The following is a 20,000-nucleotide window of genomic DNA, read 5'->3' on the forward strand; positions in this document are numbered from 1 at the left end:
TTCGTTCACCAATGCTGTTTTTTTTTCTCACTAGCATATTACTAGTACAAAACACACACACACACACACACACACACACACACACACACACACACAAACCATGACACTAAAAATCACGAGCCATCAGGTTTATGTCTCTTTTCGCGAATCAACAAAATTCCAGCTCGAAATTGAAGCATTAACATTTTTCACTCCAACTCCATTTGCTTCTCTGCCTTTTTTTTTTTTTTTTTTCCTTTTTTTCACTCACGTAGCCAGTAAACAGAAATTAACAGGCTACTTGTGATTAATATTTTCACTGCAGATTCGCTCCCCCCCTGTGTCTCGTCTGCGTGAGTGCTATTTTTTCCCCCTTCCCGTTATCTTAGTAATTAAATTGAACTATCTTCTGGATCGTATTAAGAGGAGGGAAAAATCTTTAGTCATTGGAAGTAATGACCAGAAGGTGAGGGTTTGAGCGAGATTAAATTGTGATGACGTGAACATTTGTACGGGTTTGGTGAATAGGAGGAGGAGGAGGAGGAGGAGGAGGAGAAGGAAGTAAGAGTGGCAACAATAGAAACAGGAAGAAAGAATAGAGCAAGGGATGGCTAGGTAAAGAGAGTAAAGTGAAATAACAGGACTGTCACAAAATCACAAAAGCCTTGGTGATCATCTAGGCCTCATTGCTAATGTTCCTAACTGGCGCTGTCCTCACATTCCTTTACAGAAGTCTACTCCCCGCTTCTCTCATGGACAACTTACCCCTATGAGAGCATTATCACATTCATAATTTCACAAACAAATTACGTGGACAGCTTATCCCTATGAGAGCATTATCACACGTTCATAATTTCACAAACAAATTTTATTGCCGCATGTTCTTTCGTATTCTCTCCATTCATAACTAAAGGTGAAAGTCAAGAAAGCGTCCCCAAGAATACTGTATACCACGTTGATAAATGTTACATTTGTCCATTTTTTACTTCAGTAGAATGTTGTGTTCCTCTGCCAGTGACAATTTTCCTGCGCCCTTCAGGTCATCTTCAGTTGCAGTTGAAGGTTCACATTGTGCCGAAATTGCTATGCCTAAAAGGCTGGAAGAAACGATTTTAATGACACACCTTTTATTAAATACAATAAAACACTTATAAAAGAGTTCATAGACAAAGAGAACATCTGAACAAACCATCCATGACCTAAACTCTGAAGAAAAAACCAGCGAACAACGTACTGGACAAGTGAAACAATACGCCAGCCCATCATGAATCAACACTTGAAAACTACCTAGATACAATGACCTCTTTGATAGGAGCACCACAAGACAACAGCTACGACGGTCAAAGGTAAATGGAAATGCACGAAATGCTGAAAAGACTTGAGTCTACTGAATGGGAATCACTATGATCATTGCAACCACATTTGATTTATTCTGCTGGCTGGCAACGAATATACTCCGGGGGTCAGAGCACGCCCCTGAGGCAGCCCAGGACGAGCAGGGTGACGGTCCAAGGATTCAGTCCACCGCTGATGCCAGCGCTTCCACTGACTATCTCGCCTGTAAAACCCACCGGGCGGGACATCGGGCTGGGAAGGAAATGAGAAAGAAAAGGAAAAAGGAAAGAGTTAGAGGTTCTGGTTACCTTGTCGTGTGTGTGTGTGTGTGTGTGTGTGTGTGTGTGTGTGTGTGTGTGTGTGTGTGTGTGTGACTGTTTTCTCTTCAGAATCTTCTGAAACATTCGTTAAAAAGTCTAACCGGTTGTAATGCTTCATTCTAAAAGGAATAGCATAAATCGACACTCTTGACATTTGGTAACTTCTTTCCTTCCACTGTTAATTGACCCTAGATCTGACCACCATTGGAGCACATTTACAGCAGTCACAGCAAGACCTCAGCGAGCTGCGGATTGCCTCAGCCTTACCCGTTGTTTTTATTATGGTCCACCGCCCTGAGGGACACGAAGTACAAAGTGTTTGGCTCCAAGGATGTTTCCAGTTTCACTGAGAGGACGATCTCCTCCCCGGGCTCCTTCAGTACTTCCGGCGTGTTGGTTGAATGCGGAAGGTCAAGAATGCATATGGCGGTATTTTCAGTCACGTTATCATTCAAGGCACTTATGTTGTCACTCATCCAAATCTCGTATCCCTTTACTGGAAACACAAGAAAAGGATTTTTAGTAGCGGTAGTACGATAAAAGTAGTAGTGCCAGCAACAGTAGCAGTAGTAGCATAGTAGCAGTTGTGGTAGTAGTAGTATATAGTAACAGCAGCAGCAGCAACAACACTAGTAGTAGTAGTAGTAGTGGTAGTGGTAGTAGTAGTAGTAGTAGTAGTAGTAGTAGTAGTAGTAGTAGTAGTAGTAGTAATAGCAGTGGTAGTAGTAGCAGTAGTAATAGTAGTACCAGTAGTAGTGTTTTACTTAACGCGATGAAAGGAAAATCTTCGTGTGAATCCTAAGAAATCACTAAGAGAAGGAGAAAGAAAACGTCAGAAAAGAAAGAGACGGGAGATGACTGGCTACTTTACCGATGCCACTGTCAAAGTCGTCACCAGGTGCCGTCCAGGTCAGCGTGATATGGGACGAGTCGTTCACCATGATAGCCAGGTCCCTCACCTGTGACGGCGGGAAGGAGTCGCCGCCAATTGGTGGTATCTTCAACACCTGCGTCCAAAAGAGAATTTAGGAGACATGTATGGGGCACGTCATGCGGCGCACACTGTGTTATAGACGGATGTTTAGAGTAAAGGATCGAAGATCCTGGAATGAAAGAACAAGACAGGGCAGACAGAAAGCTTCAAGGAGGACTGAGGCAGTAAACTTTAGCAGAGGTGCCTTACAACAGACAGGCTTTTGTTTCGCAGTGGTGGCGGGAGGCGGGACATACGCTTCTTTAATAAAACAAAGCCTGACGCTGTATAACTCACGTTGAAGGACCCGGCGGCGGCAGTCCTCGTGAAATTGCCTGTCGGAACTGCAGTTTCGGGGTTGAAGGGCACGACACTTCCACAGCAGTACTCGTTAGCCACTGGTGAGGAAGAAGTGCATAAACCAGTGAGGAGGAGGCGGCGAAGGCTTGCCACTCAGAGCCATGTCACCACCACGCACAGTGTGTCGTGTGTATCGCCTGATTAGCACTAATGCACCAATATGATAATTACTTCATATTAATGATATCAAGAAATAAATCAGAAACAAAACTGTCACTAGTAAATCGGGAAGCAACAATTTATCGAGGGCACTGAACACATGGAATTTTTTTGTTAATGTAGATTAATTAGCGATGTGCCTTGCTAGAACACTGACATGGGAGTGGAGGAAAAGATGGTGGAAGAAAAACATGGAGAAAGTCTTAAAGAATGTTCACCTAGCTGATCTCTTAAACCAGTGAAGAGGGAGAAAGTAAGAGGAGTGTCAAGTATGCGTCGAGAGGTGATGAAGCCATTGTTGATGAAGGAACTGCCCTCGTCCCACACCTGCCGATGAGAAAGAAGGCGCGTCAGGACAGGAGGCAAATTTCAGGATAAATACAAAAATAATCCTAGACTGTTTACTAAGATGTGTTATAAATCAGACTAATTTATATTCAGTTAAGGATAAAATACGTATGACATAGCCAGAGAAGTAAGATTTTTTTTGTAATTAAGAAGACCATATATATTTCATACATAATTCCTACATGTCTTTTTTTTCCAATGTCACCGGGTTGCAACGTACATTACCTGAGCCTTGACAGCGTATCTGCCTTTGCTGACGAACTGAGTGAAGTAGCGGGAGTAGATGCCGTCACCCGCCTGCACGTCCGCGTTTTGTCCGTTGTCCAGAAGGTTGAGTTCCACCGCTTCTGCCGTAGTGCTCGGTGTGGTGACGTATGCCCTGTGTATAGAGAGAGAGAGAGAGAGAGAGAGAGAGAGAGAGAGATTAGTTTTCAGTATGCTCTTCCATTCCTGAATACTTTGTCTCACGCACTGTAACCGCTGTATCTTTGTGGCACGTGTCTGTGGCTCCCTCCGTGCTTGTCTTACCTGACCTTGGCGCCCACCACCGGCTTGTCCCCCTGCGTCACCCTCGCGTACACGATCACCTGTTGCTGCGAGGCGTCTACGAAGTCCGTGCCCGTATTCATCTGGCGGGAAGTGGAGAATCAGCGCAAGTTTAGGTCAGCGGTAAGTGAGGGAGTCAGGCGGAAGATCGCACAGCTCTCTTTTTTTTTCACTACAACACAAAATGAATGAATTTTTGCTAGTTCTGATCAGCTGAAGACTTACCCAGGACTCCGTAATGATCGGCAACCTCATTGGATCTCTCGCTTGGGCTGTCACCGTAACCTTCATGTTCGTGGATTTGCCAGAAAGCGGCTTTGTCCAAGTCCACTCCCCAACCTGTAACACATCATTGTTTATTTGTTTGATTATCTATCTTATTTCTATTTTCATTATTATTACTTAGTTGTGTGTGTGTGTGTGTGTGTGTGTGTGTGTGTGTGTGTGAAAACAAGACAAGTCTTACTTCAGCTTCAGTGTCAAGCTTAATGATCCACAAGTTTATTTCGCTGGTGAATTCCACGTTGGTATAATTCTTGCCGCTGGGGCTGGTGAGGAATGGATCCCCCGCGACGTAGTCCTTCGTGTCCAAGCGGAACTCTAGGTTACGGCCCACCGTGGCGTCCACCAAGAACGTCTCACTGATAGTACTTCCTCCCTGCATCGTGCCGTCCCACTCGCAGATCTGAAGTGATGGGCCAGAGTGGTATCAGGAATATCAGACCGGAAACGGACTGACTCCTGACTCCGAAGAGAAGATGTAGACAAGGGAGTGAAAACGTTTCCTGTTTTGTCAGTCACTTCCTCAAGATGCGACACGCTTACCTTGATGTCGGTGTTGATGATGGACTGTCCTGGCTGGTAGGTAAGGGAGCCTTGGAAGGCGTCGTTCAAAAATGAACCGTCGTCGTCATCAGGCACGATGTAAGCTTTCCCGCCTGTGTTTTGTGCCAGTTCCTCCAGTGTATCCTCTGCATATTTTCTAGAGGGAAAGAAGAAGAGGGAAGAAAAGAAAATTATATACATGGCGATCACCAACATTCAGTATACAGAAGGGATACACATCAAAAGTCATCCCCCACAATCCCCACACCCTCTGTGAGTGCGTGTCACTCACCCGTAGGAAATAGTGACCACCCTTGAGCCGGACTCCACCACGTCGCCCATCACGTCGTCAATGAACGGTTTCTCGTTCTCTTGTCCGTCAGTGATGAGCAGGATGACCTTATTGTTTTGACCTTTCAATTCCTGTTGACAACACAGAATATCATTATTTTCCCTCCGTGACACTTCACAGGTAGGGGGCTCTGTGCTGGGGTGGAACGGCACCGTGCGCACTTTGGGCGAGGTGGGGTATGGACATTAACGGGACGTAAAAGCGGAAAAAAAGCCGTAGATTTAAATAACTTATGTTCAATTCTTTTTTTTAAATTCCTGAAAACGAGTTTTTATGCATGAAATTCCCTCTTATGCATTCTGATTTTATTCTGTGAAAAAAAAAATCTCTTAAAGTTAACATAGCAAAACCAGTGAACGTAAAAGGCACCTGAAGGGCTGCGTTGAGTCCACACCCAATGCATGTACTGCCTATTAAATCGGGGGTGACTGCATCAGCAAGCGACTGGCGAGTGGCACTTGATACCTCTGTCAGTGTTTTCCGCACGCTTGCGTAAATCCTGTAGAGGCAACATCGGTCAAATTAACTCAGAACAGGTCTATGGTGAGATTGCAGGCTACAGTTTTAGTTTTCTCTCCAATACCAAAGCATAACTTTTGCAGGATAAACGAAAACCACCAAATATAAAATTTTCCTCTACTCGCCGGTGAAGGTAACCATGACATGTAATGTCATGTAACATGACATGGATTTCTGTGGTAGAACTCTGTGTCAGAACACAAAATGATCATACAGCCCTACTATATATTAGTAAAGAGCAAGGTGATGGCTGTTTACATACTCAATCCAAAAGAATTAAGAAAACTTTGCAAATATGAAAGTACTTATCTAACATTAATTTCTGCCATATACGTAAACACTAACGAGAAGTCGATGATGGTGACGAAGCTGCCGTCCGCCACGTCGTGCAGCAGCCACCTCTTGGCCGTGTTCACAAGCATAGTTATCTTCTGGCCACCCATGCTCCCCGATTTGTCCAGCACCAGGGCAAAATTAGCGGCAGTCTCCTGTACCACCAGCACCTCAGGGGTCACGTTGTAGTTTGCTGGGAGCTTCCTGAGAGAGAGAGAGAGAGAGAGAGAGAGAGAGAGAGAGAGAGAGAGAGAGAGAGAGAGAGAGAGAGAGAGAGAGAGAGAGAGAGAGAGAGAGAGAGAGAGAGAGAGAGAGAAATGAATTTAAAGTAATGACAAAAATACTTGAAATAATAGTTTGACAAATCCAAGTAGCTAAATGTGAGGAATGTTGTGATATTTCATAAAAAAAGAGTGACATCCAGCAAGACTTCGGTGCGAAGAGGAGCTATTGAGCCTCCTTACTTACGTGACGTTGTAGAAGTCAGCGTGATCGGACATGACATCCCACACAGAGCGACTGTTGCACATCAGGTTGTGGCGGTTCGGAGCGTAGATGTCGTGGTGTCCTCCAGCTTTGTGATCCTTGCAGAACTCCTCGATCTGTAGCAGAAAGCACAATCTAATGTTTGACAACACCTACGATGTCGCAAGGAACACTTATACTTGTTTTATAAGAATTTTTTTTTTTGTCTTAGTATTGATATTTTCATCTTTTACACAAAAGTTTGTGGAGTAACGAAAGATGGTAGGGAATTTAATCTGAAGCAGTGGTACTACTCTCATATATCAGACACATAATGAAACGAGTTTCCTACGCAGGTGTAGTATGTGGGTGCTGTGAACTAGCCTCTGACTCAGCTGTGACCTCCCTTTGTGTCTCACAACACAAGAGGGTAGTCTCGGTCTGCCCGAACTTCTTGAATGGAGCACATCCTGATTCTCATCCTTCTTGCGGAGATCTCCATTCTTTGGAGGTTTCAGTGTTCACCACCACTTTTAGATTTCATCTCCTTTCATTGACCAATGTGGTAAATCAATCTTTAACCCTGGTATTCTTCACGCCCTAGAGCAACTAGAGTGGCACCCTACCAATATTTCTGACCGTCGTTGGATACTCACAGTATTCTTGACCTTTTCTTAATATCTAATACTTCTGCTTATTCTTTAATACTCTGCATTTCTGCCTCTGCTAATTTGAGGTACATGAGGAGGTATTGTTTTGATTTTCCAGGAAATGATTACTTCCGTGTCAGAGACCCATCTCTTTGTGCTGAGCACATAACGGAAATGATAGTGTCTGGCATGGAGGCGTATATTCCTCACTCTTTCTCTCGCCCTGAACTTTCCAAACCTTGCCTTAATTCAGCTTGTCCAGTGCTCCTATCTCTAAAGAAAAGTCCTGATGAAATTTCAAAGCATTTCAGAATACGAGACAAAGACGTGAGCCCGTTAAAGTCACGTCCTGTGTAGCCGTAGTCGTGTTACCTGCTCCGCACACTTACGTGGGGGATATTCGTGAAGGACATGAGGGAAGAGGTCGCTAGTTGCTCATCGTCCGGCTTAAAGCGGCAGTCCTTGTCCGGGAGGTCATCCACGTACTTACAGGAGCCTCCGGTGTTTATGTCACTGTGAAGATAAGGATTCTTGAGAAAAAATATAAGAAAATCATGATGACGCTTAGAATTTAAAACATCAGGGACTGTTGCTGTCGTTTTCGAGGGTATCTGAATTCAGAATAATGAAAAAAAATATTCTTGGAAGGTATTTTTTGATTAATTAATTAATTTCTTTATTTATGTATTCATTCATTCATTTTGTTACTTTGATATATTAATTTTTACTGTGTGTGTGTGTGTGTGTGTGTGTCCCACTTACACATATGTCCCCTTGATCTCCCTGTCGGCGCAGTAGTTGGGCTTCACCACCATGTTCTCGCTGTCGTCCCACGTGCGAAAGAAAAGAGGGAAGCGCTCGTCTTCTGGGTAACCCACCTCGTCAAAGACGCCCCACCGCAGCCTTGCCCACGCCTGCGCCAGCACCTTCCCTGCCGGATACACACGAACATAAGAACATAAGAAATAAGGAAAGCTGCAAGAAGCGACCAGACTCACACGTGGTAGTCCCTGTATGAAATATACCTACCTATTTCCATCTATTATCCCCATCCATAAACCTGTCTAATCTTCTCTTAAAGCTCTCTAGTGTCCTAGCACTAACAACATGATTACTGAGTTCGTTCCACTCATCTACCACTCTATTTGAGAACCAATTTTTTCCTATCTCCTTCCTAAACCTAAAATCTTCAAGCTTGAACCCGTTATTTCTTGTCCTACCCTGGTTGCTGATCCTAGCAACCTATGGTCTATAGGTTATAGTAACCTATGGTTACTATAACCATAGGTCATAGTGACCTATAGTCACTGTTACCTAGCTGTCCTCCAACCTCTACCTGCGTGACTGCTTCCTCCCTGTTAGTAAGAATTAAATCTAGAATATTATTCCCCCTTGTGGGTTCTACGACTATCTGTTTTAAAAAATAGATACGCACACGTTGGCACCGTTTACTATCTCGCTCTCACAAGAAAAGTGAAGATCCTGCATTTCTGAAGAGCTTATACTTTCATTGTTTCTTGTTTAATAAGGAAAATGCCAGTTATCGTAAAAGATAGATTGTTAATAGATACTTACGAACTTTTCTATGGATTTTTAGTGAAGAGTTCTAATTATGTGTAGTTAGCTGAAGAAGTATTATAATTTTCTACTAAGTGTTCCAGAGATGAAAACAATTAGAAAGCTATCTTCTCCTATCGCTGCCCCAGTGTTTCATGACCTTTACGAAGTTGATAAGCAGTTACTTAGTTCATATATTAGTCTGTTCTACTTCTAGACAGCAAATTTACTAGTTTTTGTGACTTTACTGCCTAGTATAACAATACGATTACTTATGATTTCAATAAAGAAAGAAACCCTAAAGAACCGTGCGTACCCTGCATTGATGCCAAATAGACAAATAGAGACAAATACAGCAAGTCAGTACAACGTAGTATGCTAATATACCCCTTGAGTCTCAAGGCTACCAATCTATCAAATACTGCATACAAATATTTTCTATCTTATCTCTCCTCCTTGTCTGGTCGCCCTCTTCAAGTTGGTGTCTGCAGGGATCCACTCTTACGACTATTATCTATTGTTCTAACACAGCTCCATCTTCTGCTCCTCTTATATTTTCATGAGGTGTAGGCATTGTTCTCTTATTGTTCTTTATTCTTTTTATCTCATGCCTACTCAGAGAGAGAGAGAGAACGCTCACCTCTAGGTCCCCATACTTTCGGAGCCAATGGGCTGGTGAGGTATTTCGAGGTGATGTGGATGTAGCGGCCTGGGTCTCCACACCCCCCTGGCTGCACCGTGTACACCTGGTCGCCGTACACCGGGTTCCTCAGGTCTACTCGCATGTGGCTGTCCTGTCGAGAAGCAAATTAAGGGTGTAGGATGACCGCTGTCTGAGGCTGAGGTTGTAAAGCAATCAAGTGTTTGAATGTTGTGGTTTCTCCTGGTTTCTTCCTGGTGCAAGTTTTGAAGATATTTTTGGAAGACACCTCTGGCTGCAAAACAAGGTGATCTAGTACAGTATTTGAAATGTCTCGATGTCTTTAATTGTTTTTGTTCTGCATAGTTAATTAGGGTTATTTTGATGGGCATTTTCATTATGAGTCAAAGGATTAAGCGGGTGTTGTACCGAACGTGTGTTAGGGAACTTGATTTCAGCTATAGTAGTTTTTCTGTAGCAAAAGGAGGCTGACTATAAAAGCTAATAAGAAGAGTTCTCTGGTGTTGCGTCTAAAAGTAAATGGGTGAAAATATAAACGGAAGGCGTTTGAGCAATTGTTTTTTGTCAATACTAAAGGATTAACATTCATGCACAGCCACAAAATGTTATATTTGCAACCCTCTTTGCTTTTTTGTCCTCTGGAATTTATAATTATGGCATCTGAAAGACTAAATGACCATTGTGTGCATGAAAATAATCACCTGTATTTTCAAATTAGAATATGTATTTACATTGTCGTAATCACAAGATTCATGATTACAGTATACAGTTATAATCCTCAAATAATTATCTTTACTGGATATTCTTGTAATAATCCTCATTGTACTTTTCATTAGATAATAATGAGGTGCTTCATGCATCATGAAACCGTAATTCGCGGATTGCCCTCCACTGATAGTGTGAGATAATGAGGTACGTTGTAATACTGACAAGCAACCGTCTGGCGCTGCCTCCCGCGGTTAGAAACAAGCATCAGAAGACGCCACAAACAAGCTCCCTTTGTGCATGCTTATCTTTCTGTGTGCGACGTGTAAATATCAGAGTGATAAACAATCTACTATACGGTACACGACGCTCAAATTTTATTATAATAAAAAATATTTACTTTACCAGTGTTGTTCAATTTTTTTTCTTCATTATAAACCAGTTTGATTTTAAATACTACTCTCATGACGCTGTTGTAGCTCACTGATATAGAAACCAATTCGCGTGCGCACACACACACACACACACACACACACACACACACACACACACACACACACACACACATACACACACACACACACACACACACACACACACACACACACACACACACACACACATACACACACACACACACACACACCATCACATGTTACTTGTTGTTCGTGTATTTGTCTACAATGTTTGCAACTCAGTGAACGAGAGTTTGCCACCCAGAGCAGGGTCCCGATCCCATATTTTGAAGAACCTTGCCTTATACACGTGGGAAGAGTAGGTGGTGTAAATGGCAGTAATTCTCCCGAAATTATGAAGTAGTAACTTTGAATGGATAAATAGCCAAATGCATAAAAGACGATAAAAGAAAAATAAGTTTCAATTAATCAGTAATGAAATAAAAAGTCACTTGAGAAAGGCGCAAAATTTTCAACTGAATGGCAATAAAGGGTTGCCATTTGGGTCAAAGCTAATCTGAGTGAGGAGGAAGCAATGTCGTGGTGATGGGGAAGGGTCACAGTGACGCACCTCAAAGGCCTCGTTGCTGGCTGGCTGGTCCACGGCCACACCCTTCCATGTGCTGGGGACGAGGATCTTCACCTTCTTGAAGTAAAGCTTGTTGTCGGTCGCCTTGAACAAAGCCTGCGACGTCTCTTTCACTGCCACCTAAAAACAACAGTAATTAGAAGTGTTAACATTTAGCATTGCAATCAGCGTTTTGCTTGAAGGAAATTATATAATCTTGCATTCAGTATTCACACGAGCAAAGCAGCATTTCTGCTCACTATAATCATCATCATCGTCATCGGTTTTTGTGATTCCACAACAAGAAAGTAAAGTCCCCAACCTCCTTTTTTCACCTACTGCCCCGCCTATTCCACGCCGCTGCGGTAAATGTTCTCATCTCTTCATTAAGATCTCCATCTGTTATAACTTTTTTTTTCCCGTCCCTCGTCACGTTTTCACTCTTAATTCTTTTGCTGCAGTCTGACATTTGTTGCTGCAGTTTATAGCATCAATAGCAAACAGTATGTCAATCTTCCTTCAGCAGCGACGTGTGCACATTGCGGAGAAGACGAGTGTACTTACTTTGACGGCTTCAATAATTTTGTTAGCTTGAGACTCCTCCAGCATTGGGGAGAGACCCACCACCACGTCATCGTAGCCGTTCCCCACCAAGGTAGTTCGAAGGGAGGCGCCCACACCGACCGCCCCCATCACCATGGCCGCCGCAGCCACGCTCATCAGCACCGACCACCGCATGGCAGCGCTGCATCAAGGTTGGGAGGAAGACATCAACAGGCAGGTAAGGCTGACATGAATTGAGGATCACCTGAGGGCCATTTCTTAACAAAATGCGACGCCACTCTGTGACCCACCCTCACTAATGTCACTGCCAGTTAATAACCTGCCAATCTCTTCTTGGTATAAGTAAGTAAGGTCAGGAGTTTGTTCAGTGGCACCATTTAGTTCACACGCGTCCTTTCAGTGTAAGGCGGGGGATTTTCAAGCAATCCTAAATATATAAACGCACTTGAACAGCACACTGTAAATGACTATTGCAACACACACACACACACACACACACACACACACACACACACACACACACACACACACACACACACACACACACACAGTTTTTTATTCGTATTTTAGAAAACTTATGGATTACCCTTTGTTTCATCTATGTCGTGTGCGTGCATAACGACGTGTGTGTGTGTGTGTGTGTGTGTCTGGAAGAAAATAAGCTTGAGTAAGAATAATGAAGAAGGAGCTTGTGCCATACCAGTTCTCTCACACGGTATTGTCTCTGTATGGGATGTCACAAACACACAACTCTGCTGGTGGCTGCCCTTCACCGCTGGTCCCTCCCAGAAGCAAAACTAAGAAGAAATGAAGTGCGTCCTGCGCTAGTGAGGTGCTGGGCAGATGTGAGGTGTTCTTCAAGTGTACCCACAATGCCACTCAGTTTCCATGTGTTTTATTGCGTCATGATAGGTTCCTCCCTCCCTCTCCTCCCCTTCAATCTCTGAAATGATAATCAGTCTAGTAAATTTGTGGAATTTTTATCTGATAAAGTTTTTACGCTCACGTAATAAAGAGTGAAGCAAGCAGGTCTCGCTGACATACAAGCTGAATGAAGTTAAATTTTCTACTTCCTTCTTGAATCTTACGAACATAAGCATAAATATCGCATATTCAATGACAATAAGTTAAGTTGCGAAGTGTACAGAGACTTGAAAGTTAAAACACAGACATATGAACTACATGAAAAACAGAGATGAAACACTGACACAAACATGAAACACAGATACATGAAACCCATAAAACATACATGAAATGCAAAGTAAATACGAGAAACATATAACAGACACAAAGACACATCGAACACACTAAACACAAGTGCACGTGAAACATAAAACACAGATACACATGACACATATTTAAACAAACACACATCAAACACAAAGATTCACAGAACACAGTCCTTAAAATCCACAAAACACAAAACCACATAAAAACAATCAGTCATGAAAAATCTAAAGAGCTTTAATAAATTTATTTTTTTCCCCTACAGTCTCTCCACACACAAACTTTCCACACTTCCAAAGGAAAACTTAAATTTATACATCGATACTGTTTAAAATTTCTCTATGTTAACTTTTCCTCCTCGATGTGCTTCTTTCTTTATTACAACTGCAACAACAGCAGCAGCACCACAATGAACTGCGGACTTGGTCAACCTCACCCGTCGGTTCTCTCATGGTCCACCGGCATGGTTCTGCTGATGCTAACGCTTCCCTTGGTTGTGTCACTTATAAAACCCACCGGCCGGGACATCAAGCTGGGGAAGGAAATGGAGAGTCAGAGTTTTCATAGATTACCTCACCGTCACCCAATCCCCCCATCCCGCTATCTCTCCCTCTCTCTCTCTCTCTCTCTCTCTCTCTCTCTCTCTCTCTCTCTCTCTCTCTCTCTCTCTCTCTCTCTCTCTCTCTCTCTCTCTCTCATATTCATCAGTGGAGCACAGCACAACTACAGCAGTCACAGCAGGACCTCAACGAACTGCGGATTGCCTCAGCCTTACCCATTGTTTCTCTTATGGTCCACCGCCCTGAGGGACACGAAGTACAAAGTGTTTGGCTCCAAGGATGTTTCGAGTTTCACTGGGAGGACGATCTCCTCCCCGGGCTCCTTCAGTACTTCCGGCGTGTTGGTTGAATGCGGAAGGTCAAGAATGCATATGGCGGTATTTTCATTCACGTTATCATTCAAGGCACTTATGTTGTCACTCATCCAAATCTCGTATCCCAGTACTGGAAACACAAGAAAAGGATTTTTAGTAGCGGTAGTACGATAAAAGTAGTAGTGCCAGCAACAATATCAGTAGTAGCAGTTGTGGTAGTACTAGTACAAAGTAGTAGTAGCAGCAGCAGTAGCAGCAGTAGCAGTAGTAATAGTAGTAGTAGTGGTAGTAGTAGTAGTAGTAGTAGTAGTAGTAGTAGTAGTAGTAGTAGTAGTAGTAATAGTAGTACCAGTAGTAATGTTTTAGTTAACGCGATGAAAGAAAAATCTTCGTGTAAATCCTAAGAAATCACTAAGAGAAGGAGAAAGAAAACGTCAGAAAAGAAAGAGACGGGAGATGACTGGCTACTTTACCCATGCCACTGTCAAAGTCGTCACCGGGTGCCGTCCAGGTCAGCGTGATATGGGACGAGTCGTTCACCATGATGGCCAGGTCCCTCACCTGTGACGGCGGGAAGGAGTCGCCGCCAGTTGGTGGCATCTTCACCACCTGCGTCCAAAAGAGAATTTAGGAGACATGTACGGGGCACGTCATGCGGCGCACACTGTGTTATAGACGGATGTTTAGGGTAAAGGATCGAAGATCCTGGAATGAAAGAACAAGACAGGGCAGACAGAAAGCTTCAAGGAGGACTGAGGCAGTAAACTTTAGCGGAGATGCCTTACAACAGACAGGCTTTTGTTTCGCAGTGGTGGCGGGAGGCGGGACATACGCTTCTTTAACAAAACAAAGCCTGACGCTGTATAACTCACGTTGAAGGATCCGGCGGCGGCAGTCCTCGTGAAATTGCCTGTCGGAACTGCAGTTTCGGGGTTGAAGGGCACGACACTTCCACAGCAGTACTCGTTAGCCACTGGTGAGGAAGAAGTGCATAAACCAGTGAGGAGGCGGCGAAGGCTTGCCACTCAGAGCCATGTCACCACCACGCACAGTGTGTCGTGTGTATCGCCTGATTAGCACTAATGCACCAATATGATAATTACTTCATATTAATGATATCAAGAAATAAATCAGAAACAAAACTGTCACTAGTAAATCGGGAAGTAACAATTTACCGAGTACATTGAACACACACGAAATTTTTTGGCTTCACGTTGAGTAGTCAGCGATGTGTCTTGCTAAAACACGGACATTCAGAGTGAACAAAAAGGTGACAGAAGAAAAAACACACAGAGACTTGACCTTAGAGAGTCCTCACCTAGCTCGTCTCTTAAACCAGGGAAGCGGGACGAAGCAAGAAGCATGTCAATGAAACGTCTGCGTCGAGAGGTGATGAAGCCGTTGTTGATGAAGGAACTGCCGTCGTCCCACACCTGCCGATGACAAAGAAGACGCTTCAGGACAGGAGGCAGATCACAGGACGAAATATGATAATTTGTTTTACTTTATGTAAGAGGGGGATCCTAGTCCAGAGCAATAAAAAGGATATAAAAAAAAGCTACTCTGAAGGTGCAAGGTGGTTGAAAATTTGGCAGACCCAAGAATGTGGGCAAGAGAGCAAGTTGGTTCGTTGCGCACATAGACGCAACACCGCGCTTGAATTGAAAGTGAAGATAAATAAAGTAGGAGGGGACAGAGAAGGGTTATTGTCAGTAGACTCAGACTCCTGGGATTCCGTGAAAAAAAAAAAAAAAAGAGATTTTAGCGGAGGAGAGATGACGCTCCATAGATTGAGAACAAGATCTAATTCAGCGAATGTTGCAGAGTTAAAATAAAAAAAAAAGATTTGAGGGTGTGAAGGGCACTTTTGGTTGATACCAGAACAGCAGTCCGAGACGAGGCTATTTATGGTTCGCTCTCCAGACCGGGATTCCGATATAAGTTGAAATTTTGTAAAGGTCTGTAATAAATCAATTCTCGTTTTTATTTTGATACAGATAGAATTGGTTTTTGCAACAATTGGCAACAGAAATTAGGTATGTTTCTGGTGCTTAATGATTAAGTAACTCCTACATAGCGGGTTGCAACATACATTACCTGAGCCTTGACAGCGTATCTGCCTTCGCTGACGAATTGAGTGAAGTAGCGGGAGTAGATGCCGTCACCCGCCTGCACGTCCGCGTTTTGTCCGTTGTCCAGAAGGTCGAGTTCCACCGCTTCTGCCGTAGTGCTCGGTGTGGTGACGTATGCCCTGTGTGTTAGTGCGAGAGAGAGAGAGAGAGAGAGAGAGAGAGAGAGAGAGAGAGAGAGAGAGAGAGAGAGAGAGAGAGAGAGGAGAGAGAGAGAGAGAGAGAGAGAGAGAGAGAAACAGAGATTAGTTTTCAGTATGCTCTTCCATTCCTGAATACTTTGTCTCACGCACTGTAACCGCTGTATCTTTGTGGCACGTGTCTGTGGGTCCCTCCGTGCTTGCTTTACCTGACATTAGCGCCCACCACCGGGTTGTCCCCCTGTGTCACCCTCGCGTACACGATCACCTGTTGCTGCGAGGCGTCTACGAAGTCCGTGCCCGTATTCATCTGGCGGGAAATGGAGAACCAGCGCAAGTTTAGGTCAGCGGTAAGTGAGGGAGTCAGGCGGAAGATCGCACAGCTCTCTCTTTTTTTCACTACAACACAAAATGAATGAATTTTTGCTAGTCCTGATCAGCTGAAGACTTACCCAGGACTCCGTAATGATCGGCAACGTCACTGGATCTCTCGCTTGGGCTGTCACCGTAACCTTCATGTTCGTGGATCTGCCAGAAAGCGGCTTTGTCCAAGTCCACTCCCCAACCTGTAACACATCATTGTTTATTTGTTTGGTTATCTATCTTATTTCCATTTTTATTATTATTACTTAGTTGTGTGTGTGTGTGTGTGTGTGTGTGTGTGTGTGTGTGTGTGTGAAAACAAGACAAGTCTTACTTCAGCTTCAGTGTCAAGCTTAATGATCCACAAGTTTATTTCGCTGGTGAATTCCACGTTGGTATAAGTCTTGCCGCTGGGGCTGGTGAGGAATGGATCCCCCGTGACGTAGTAATTCGTGTCCAAGCGGAACTCCAAGTTACGGCCCACCGTGGCGTCCACCGAGAACGTGTCACTCATAGTACTTCCTCCCTGCGTCGTACCGTCCCACTCGTAGATCTGAAGTGATGGGCCAGAGTGGTATCAGGAATATCAGACCGGAAACGGACTGACTCCTGACTCCGAAGACAAGATGTAGACAAGGGAGTGAAAACGTTTCCTGTTTTGTCAGTCACTTCCTCAAGATGCGACACGCTTACCTTGATGTTGGTGTTGATGATGGACTGTCCTGGCTGGTAGGTAAGGGAGCCTTGGAAGGCGTCGTTCAAAAACGAACCGTCGTCGTCATCAGGCACGATGTAAGCTTTCCCGCCTGTGTTTTGTGCCAGTTCCTCCAGTGTAGCCTCTGCATATAATCTAGAGGGAAAGAAGAAGAGGGAAGAAAAGAAAATTATATACATGGGGATCACAAACATTCAGTACACAGAAGGGATACACATCAAAAGTCATCCCCACAACCCCCACACCCTCTGAGTGTGTGTCACTCACCCGTAGGAAATAGTGACCACCCTTGAGCCGGACTCCACCACGTCGCCCATCACGTCGTCAATGAACGGTTTCTGGTTCTCTTCTCCGTCAGTGATGAGGAGGATGACCTTATTGTTTTGACCTTTCAATTCCTGTTGACAACACAGAATATCATTATTTTCCCTCCGTGACACTTCACAGATAGGGGGCTCTGATGTGGTGGAATGGTACCGTGCGCACTTTGGGCGAGGTGGGGTATGGACATAAACGGGACGTAAAAGCGGAAAAAAAAAGCCGTAGATTGAAATAACTTATGTCCAATTCTTTTTTTTTTAATTCCTGAAAACGAGTTTTTATGCATGAAATTCCCTCTTATGCATTCTGATTTTTTTCCTGTGAAAAAAAAAATAAAATCTCTTAAAGTTAACATAGCAAAACCAGTGAACGTAAAAGGCACCTGAAGGGCTACGTTGAGTCCACACCCAATGCATGTACTGCCTATTAGATCGGCGGTGACTGCATCAGCAAGCGACTGGCGAGTGGCACTTGATACCTCTGTCAGTTTTTTCTGCACGCTTGCGGAAGTCCTGTAGAGGCAACATCGGTCAGATTAACTCAGAACAGGTCTGTGGTGAGATTGCAGGCTACAGTTTTAGTTTTCTCTCCAATACCAAAGCATAACTTTTGCAGGATAAACGAAAACCACCAAATATAAAATTTTCCTCTACTCGCCGGTGAAGGTAACCATGACATGTAATGTCATGTAACATGACATGGATTTCTGTGGTAGAACTCTGTGTCAGAACACAAAATGATCATACAGCCCTACTATATATTAGTAAAGAACAAGGTGATGGCTGTTTACATGCTCAATCCAAAAGAATTAAGAAAACTTTGCAAATATGAAAGTACTTATCTAACATTAATTTCTGCCATATACGTAAACACTAACGAGAAGTCGATGATGGTGACGAAGCTGCCGTCCGCCACGTCGTGCAGCAGCCACCTCTTGGCCGTGTTCACAAGCATAGTTATCTTCTGGCCACCCATGCTCCCCGATTTGTCCAGCACCAGGGCAAACTTCGCGGCAGTCTCCTGTACCACCAGCACCTCAGGGGTCACGTCGTGGTTTGCTGGGAGCTTCCTGAGAGAGAGAGAGAGAGAGAGAGAGATGAGAGAGAGAGAGAGAGAGAGAGAGAGAGAGAGAGAGAGAGAGAGAGAGAGAGAGAGAGAGAGAGAGAGAGAGAGATTAATTTAAAGTAATGACAAAAATACTTGAAATAGTAGTTTGACAACTCCAAGTAGCTAAATGTGAGGAATGTTGTGATATTTCATAAAAAAAAGAGTGACATCCAGCAAGACTTCGGTGCGAAGAGGAGCTATTGAGCCTCCTTACTTACGTGACGTTGTAGAAGTCAGCGTGATCGGACATGACATCCCACACAGAGCGGTCGTTGCACATCAGGTTGTGGCGGTTCGGAGCGTAGATGTCGTGGTGTCCTCCAACTTTGTGATCCTTGCAGAACTCCTCGATCTGTAGCAGAAAGCACAATCTAATGTTTAACAACACATACGATGTCGCAAGGAACATTTATACTTGTTTTATAAGATATTTTCAGCTTTTTTTTTTTCTTAGTATTGATATTTTTCAGCTATTACACACTTAAAAACAAGTGGAGTAATGGAAGCTGATAGGGAAACTCAAGGTAAAGCAGGAATTCCCTCTCCTTCCTTCGTCTACATCTTTCTGAATTGACTTTAATCATAAGAAGATAGGATTTGGTACTCCTGATTCAGCCTGACTCCTTAAGGATTGTATTTGTAAGCATTTGGGATGTCTTATGGAATCTCTCTTTAACATGGTTCAGTGAAATATGTTGAGGTTTTGAATGGTGTTTTCGTAATTATAGCGATAATTTAAAAAGGATTCCTAATCATCAATAAAGGAAACCATCTTGAGAACTTAACTAGTGATCTCTGTAGCTTGTGGAAAACGGTCCTGGTGAAAGCCCAAAGCATTTCAGAATACGAGACAAAGACGTGAGCCTGTTAAAGTCACGTCCTGTGTAGCCGTAGTCGTGTTACCTGCTCCGCACACTTACGTTGTTGATATCCGCGAAGGACATGAGGGAGGAGGTCGCTAGTTGCGCATCGTCTGGCTTAAAGCGGCAGTTCTTGTCCGGGAGGTCACCCACGTACTTACAGGAGCCGCCGGTGTTTATGTCACTATGGAGATAATAGGTTCTTGAGAAAAATGTAAGGAAGTTATGATGAAACGTGTGTGTGTGTGTGTATGTGTGTCCCACTTACACATATGTCCCCTTGATCTCCTTGTCGGCACAGTAGTTGGGCTTCACTACCATGTTTTGACTGTCGTCCCACGTGCGGAAGAAGAGAGGGAAGCGCTCGTCTTCTGGGTAACCCACCTCGTCAAAGACGCCCCCACCGCAGCCTTGCCCACGCCTGCGCCAGCACCTTCCCTGCCGGATACGCACACGTGGGCACCGTTTACTATCTCGCTCTCACAAATGGAGATCTTATATTTTTGTAAAGTTTGCTTACATTGTCTGTTGTTGACTAATGAAAATGCCAGTTATCGTAAAGGATAGATTTTATGATGACTGCTGATGAA

General features: G+C 43.9%; 2 protein-coding genes across 2 annotated transcripts in view; both read right to left on the reverse strand.

Annotated features, from left to right (window-relative positions):
- Window positions 1–1,089: 1,089 nt before the first annotated feature.
- Window positions 1,090–12,516, reverse strand: LOC135114006 (calcium-activated chloride channel regulator 1-like). The gene is made up of 20 exons (XM_064029611.1): window positions 12,375–12,516; window positions 11,675–11,855; window positions 11,114–11,251; window positions 9,362–9,515; window positions 7,927–8,095; window positions 7,554–7,677; window positions 6,518–6,651; window positions 6,062–6,253; window positions 5,567–5,696; window positions 5,138–5,268; window positions 4,846–5,002; window positions 4,487–4,705; window positions 4,246–4,359; window positions 4,003–4,103; window positions 3,700–3,853; window positions 3,345–3,453; window positions 2,905–3,005; window positions 2,506–2,641; window positions 1,902–2,130; window positions 1,090–1,566 (listed from the first exon to the last, which is right to left on the reverse strand). The coding sequence occupies exons 2-20, from the start codon at window positions 11,846–11,848 to the stop codon at window positions 1,443–1,445; spliced, it is 2,790 nt and encodes a 929-aa protein (XP_063885681.1). The 5' UTR covers window positions 11,849–11,855; window positions 12,375–12,516; the 3' UTR covers window positions 1,090–1,442.
- Window positions 12,517–13,133: 617 nt separating this feature from the next.
- The window catches only part of LOC135114391 (calcium-activated chloride channel regulator 1-like), an 8,623-nt gene continuing 1,756 nt past the window's right edge, over window positions 13,134–20,000 (reverse strand). The window contains 17 exon segments of the mRNA XM_064030294.1: window positions 13,134–13,433; window positions 13,677–13,905; window positions 14,249–14,384; window positions 14,648–14,748; window positions 15,094–15,208; window positions 15,873–16,026; window positions 16,254–16,354; window positions 16,497–16,610; window positions 16,742–16,960; window positions 17,101–17,257; window positions 17,390–17,520; window positions 17,826–17,955; window positions 18,321–18,512; window positions 18,769–18,902; window positions 19,471–19,594; window positions 19,679–19,809; window positions 19,811–19,848. Coding sequence (XP_063886364.1) covers window positions 13,334–13,433; window positions 13,677–13,905; window positions 14,249–14,384; window positions 14,648–14,748; window positions 15,094–15,208; window positions 15,873–16,026; window positions 16,254–16,354; window positions 16,497–16,610; window positions 16,742–16,960; window positions 17,101–17,257; window positions 17,390–17,520; window positions 17,826–17,955; window positions 18,321–18,512; window positions 18,769–18,902; window positions 19,471–19,594; window positions 19,679–19,809; window positions 19,811–19,848 — 2,306 coding nt within the window. The 3' untranslated portion in view covers window positions 13,134–13,333.

Source organism: Scylla paramamosain, chromosome 27, assembly GCF_035594125.1.
Source record: "Scylla paramamosain isolate STU-SP2022 chromosome 27, ASM3559412v1, whole genome shotgun sequence".
Classification (NCBI taxonomy): Eukaryota; Metazoa; Arthropoda; class Malacostraca; order Decapoda; family Portunidae; genus Scylla; species Scylla paramamosain.

Bases quoted from the DNA above. Each gene is read 5' to 3' on its own strand.
- LOC135114006 (XM_064029611.1), bottom strand. From the start codon at position 11,848: ATGCGGTGGTCGGTGCTGATGAGCGTGGCTGCGGCGGCCATGGTGATG. The intron at 5,269-5,566 runs GTGCCTTTTACG...TGTTGTCAACAG, and splicing joins GACTCAACGCAGCCCTTCAG to GAATTGAAAGGTCAAAACAA. The intron at 4,104-4,245 runs GTAAGTCTTCAG...ACTTCCCGCCAG, and splicing joins CGATCATTACGGAGTCCTGG to ATGAATACGGGCACGGACTT.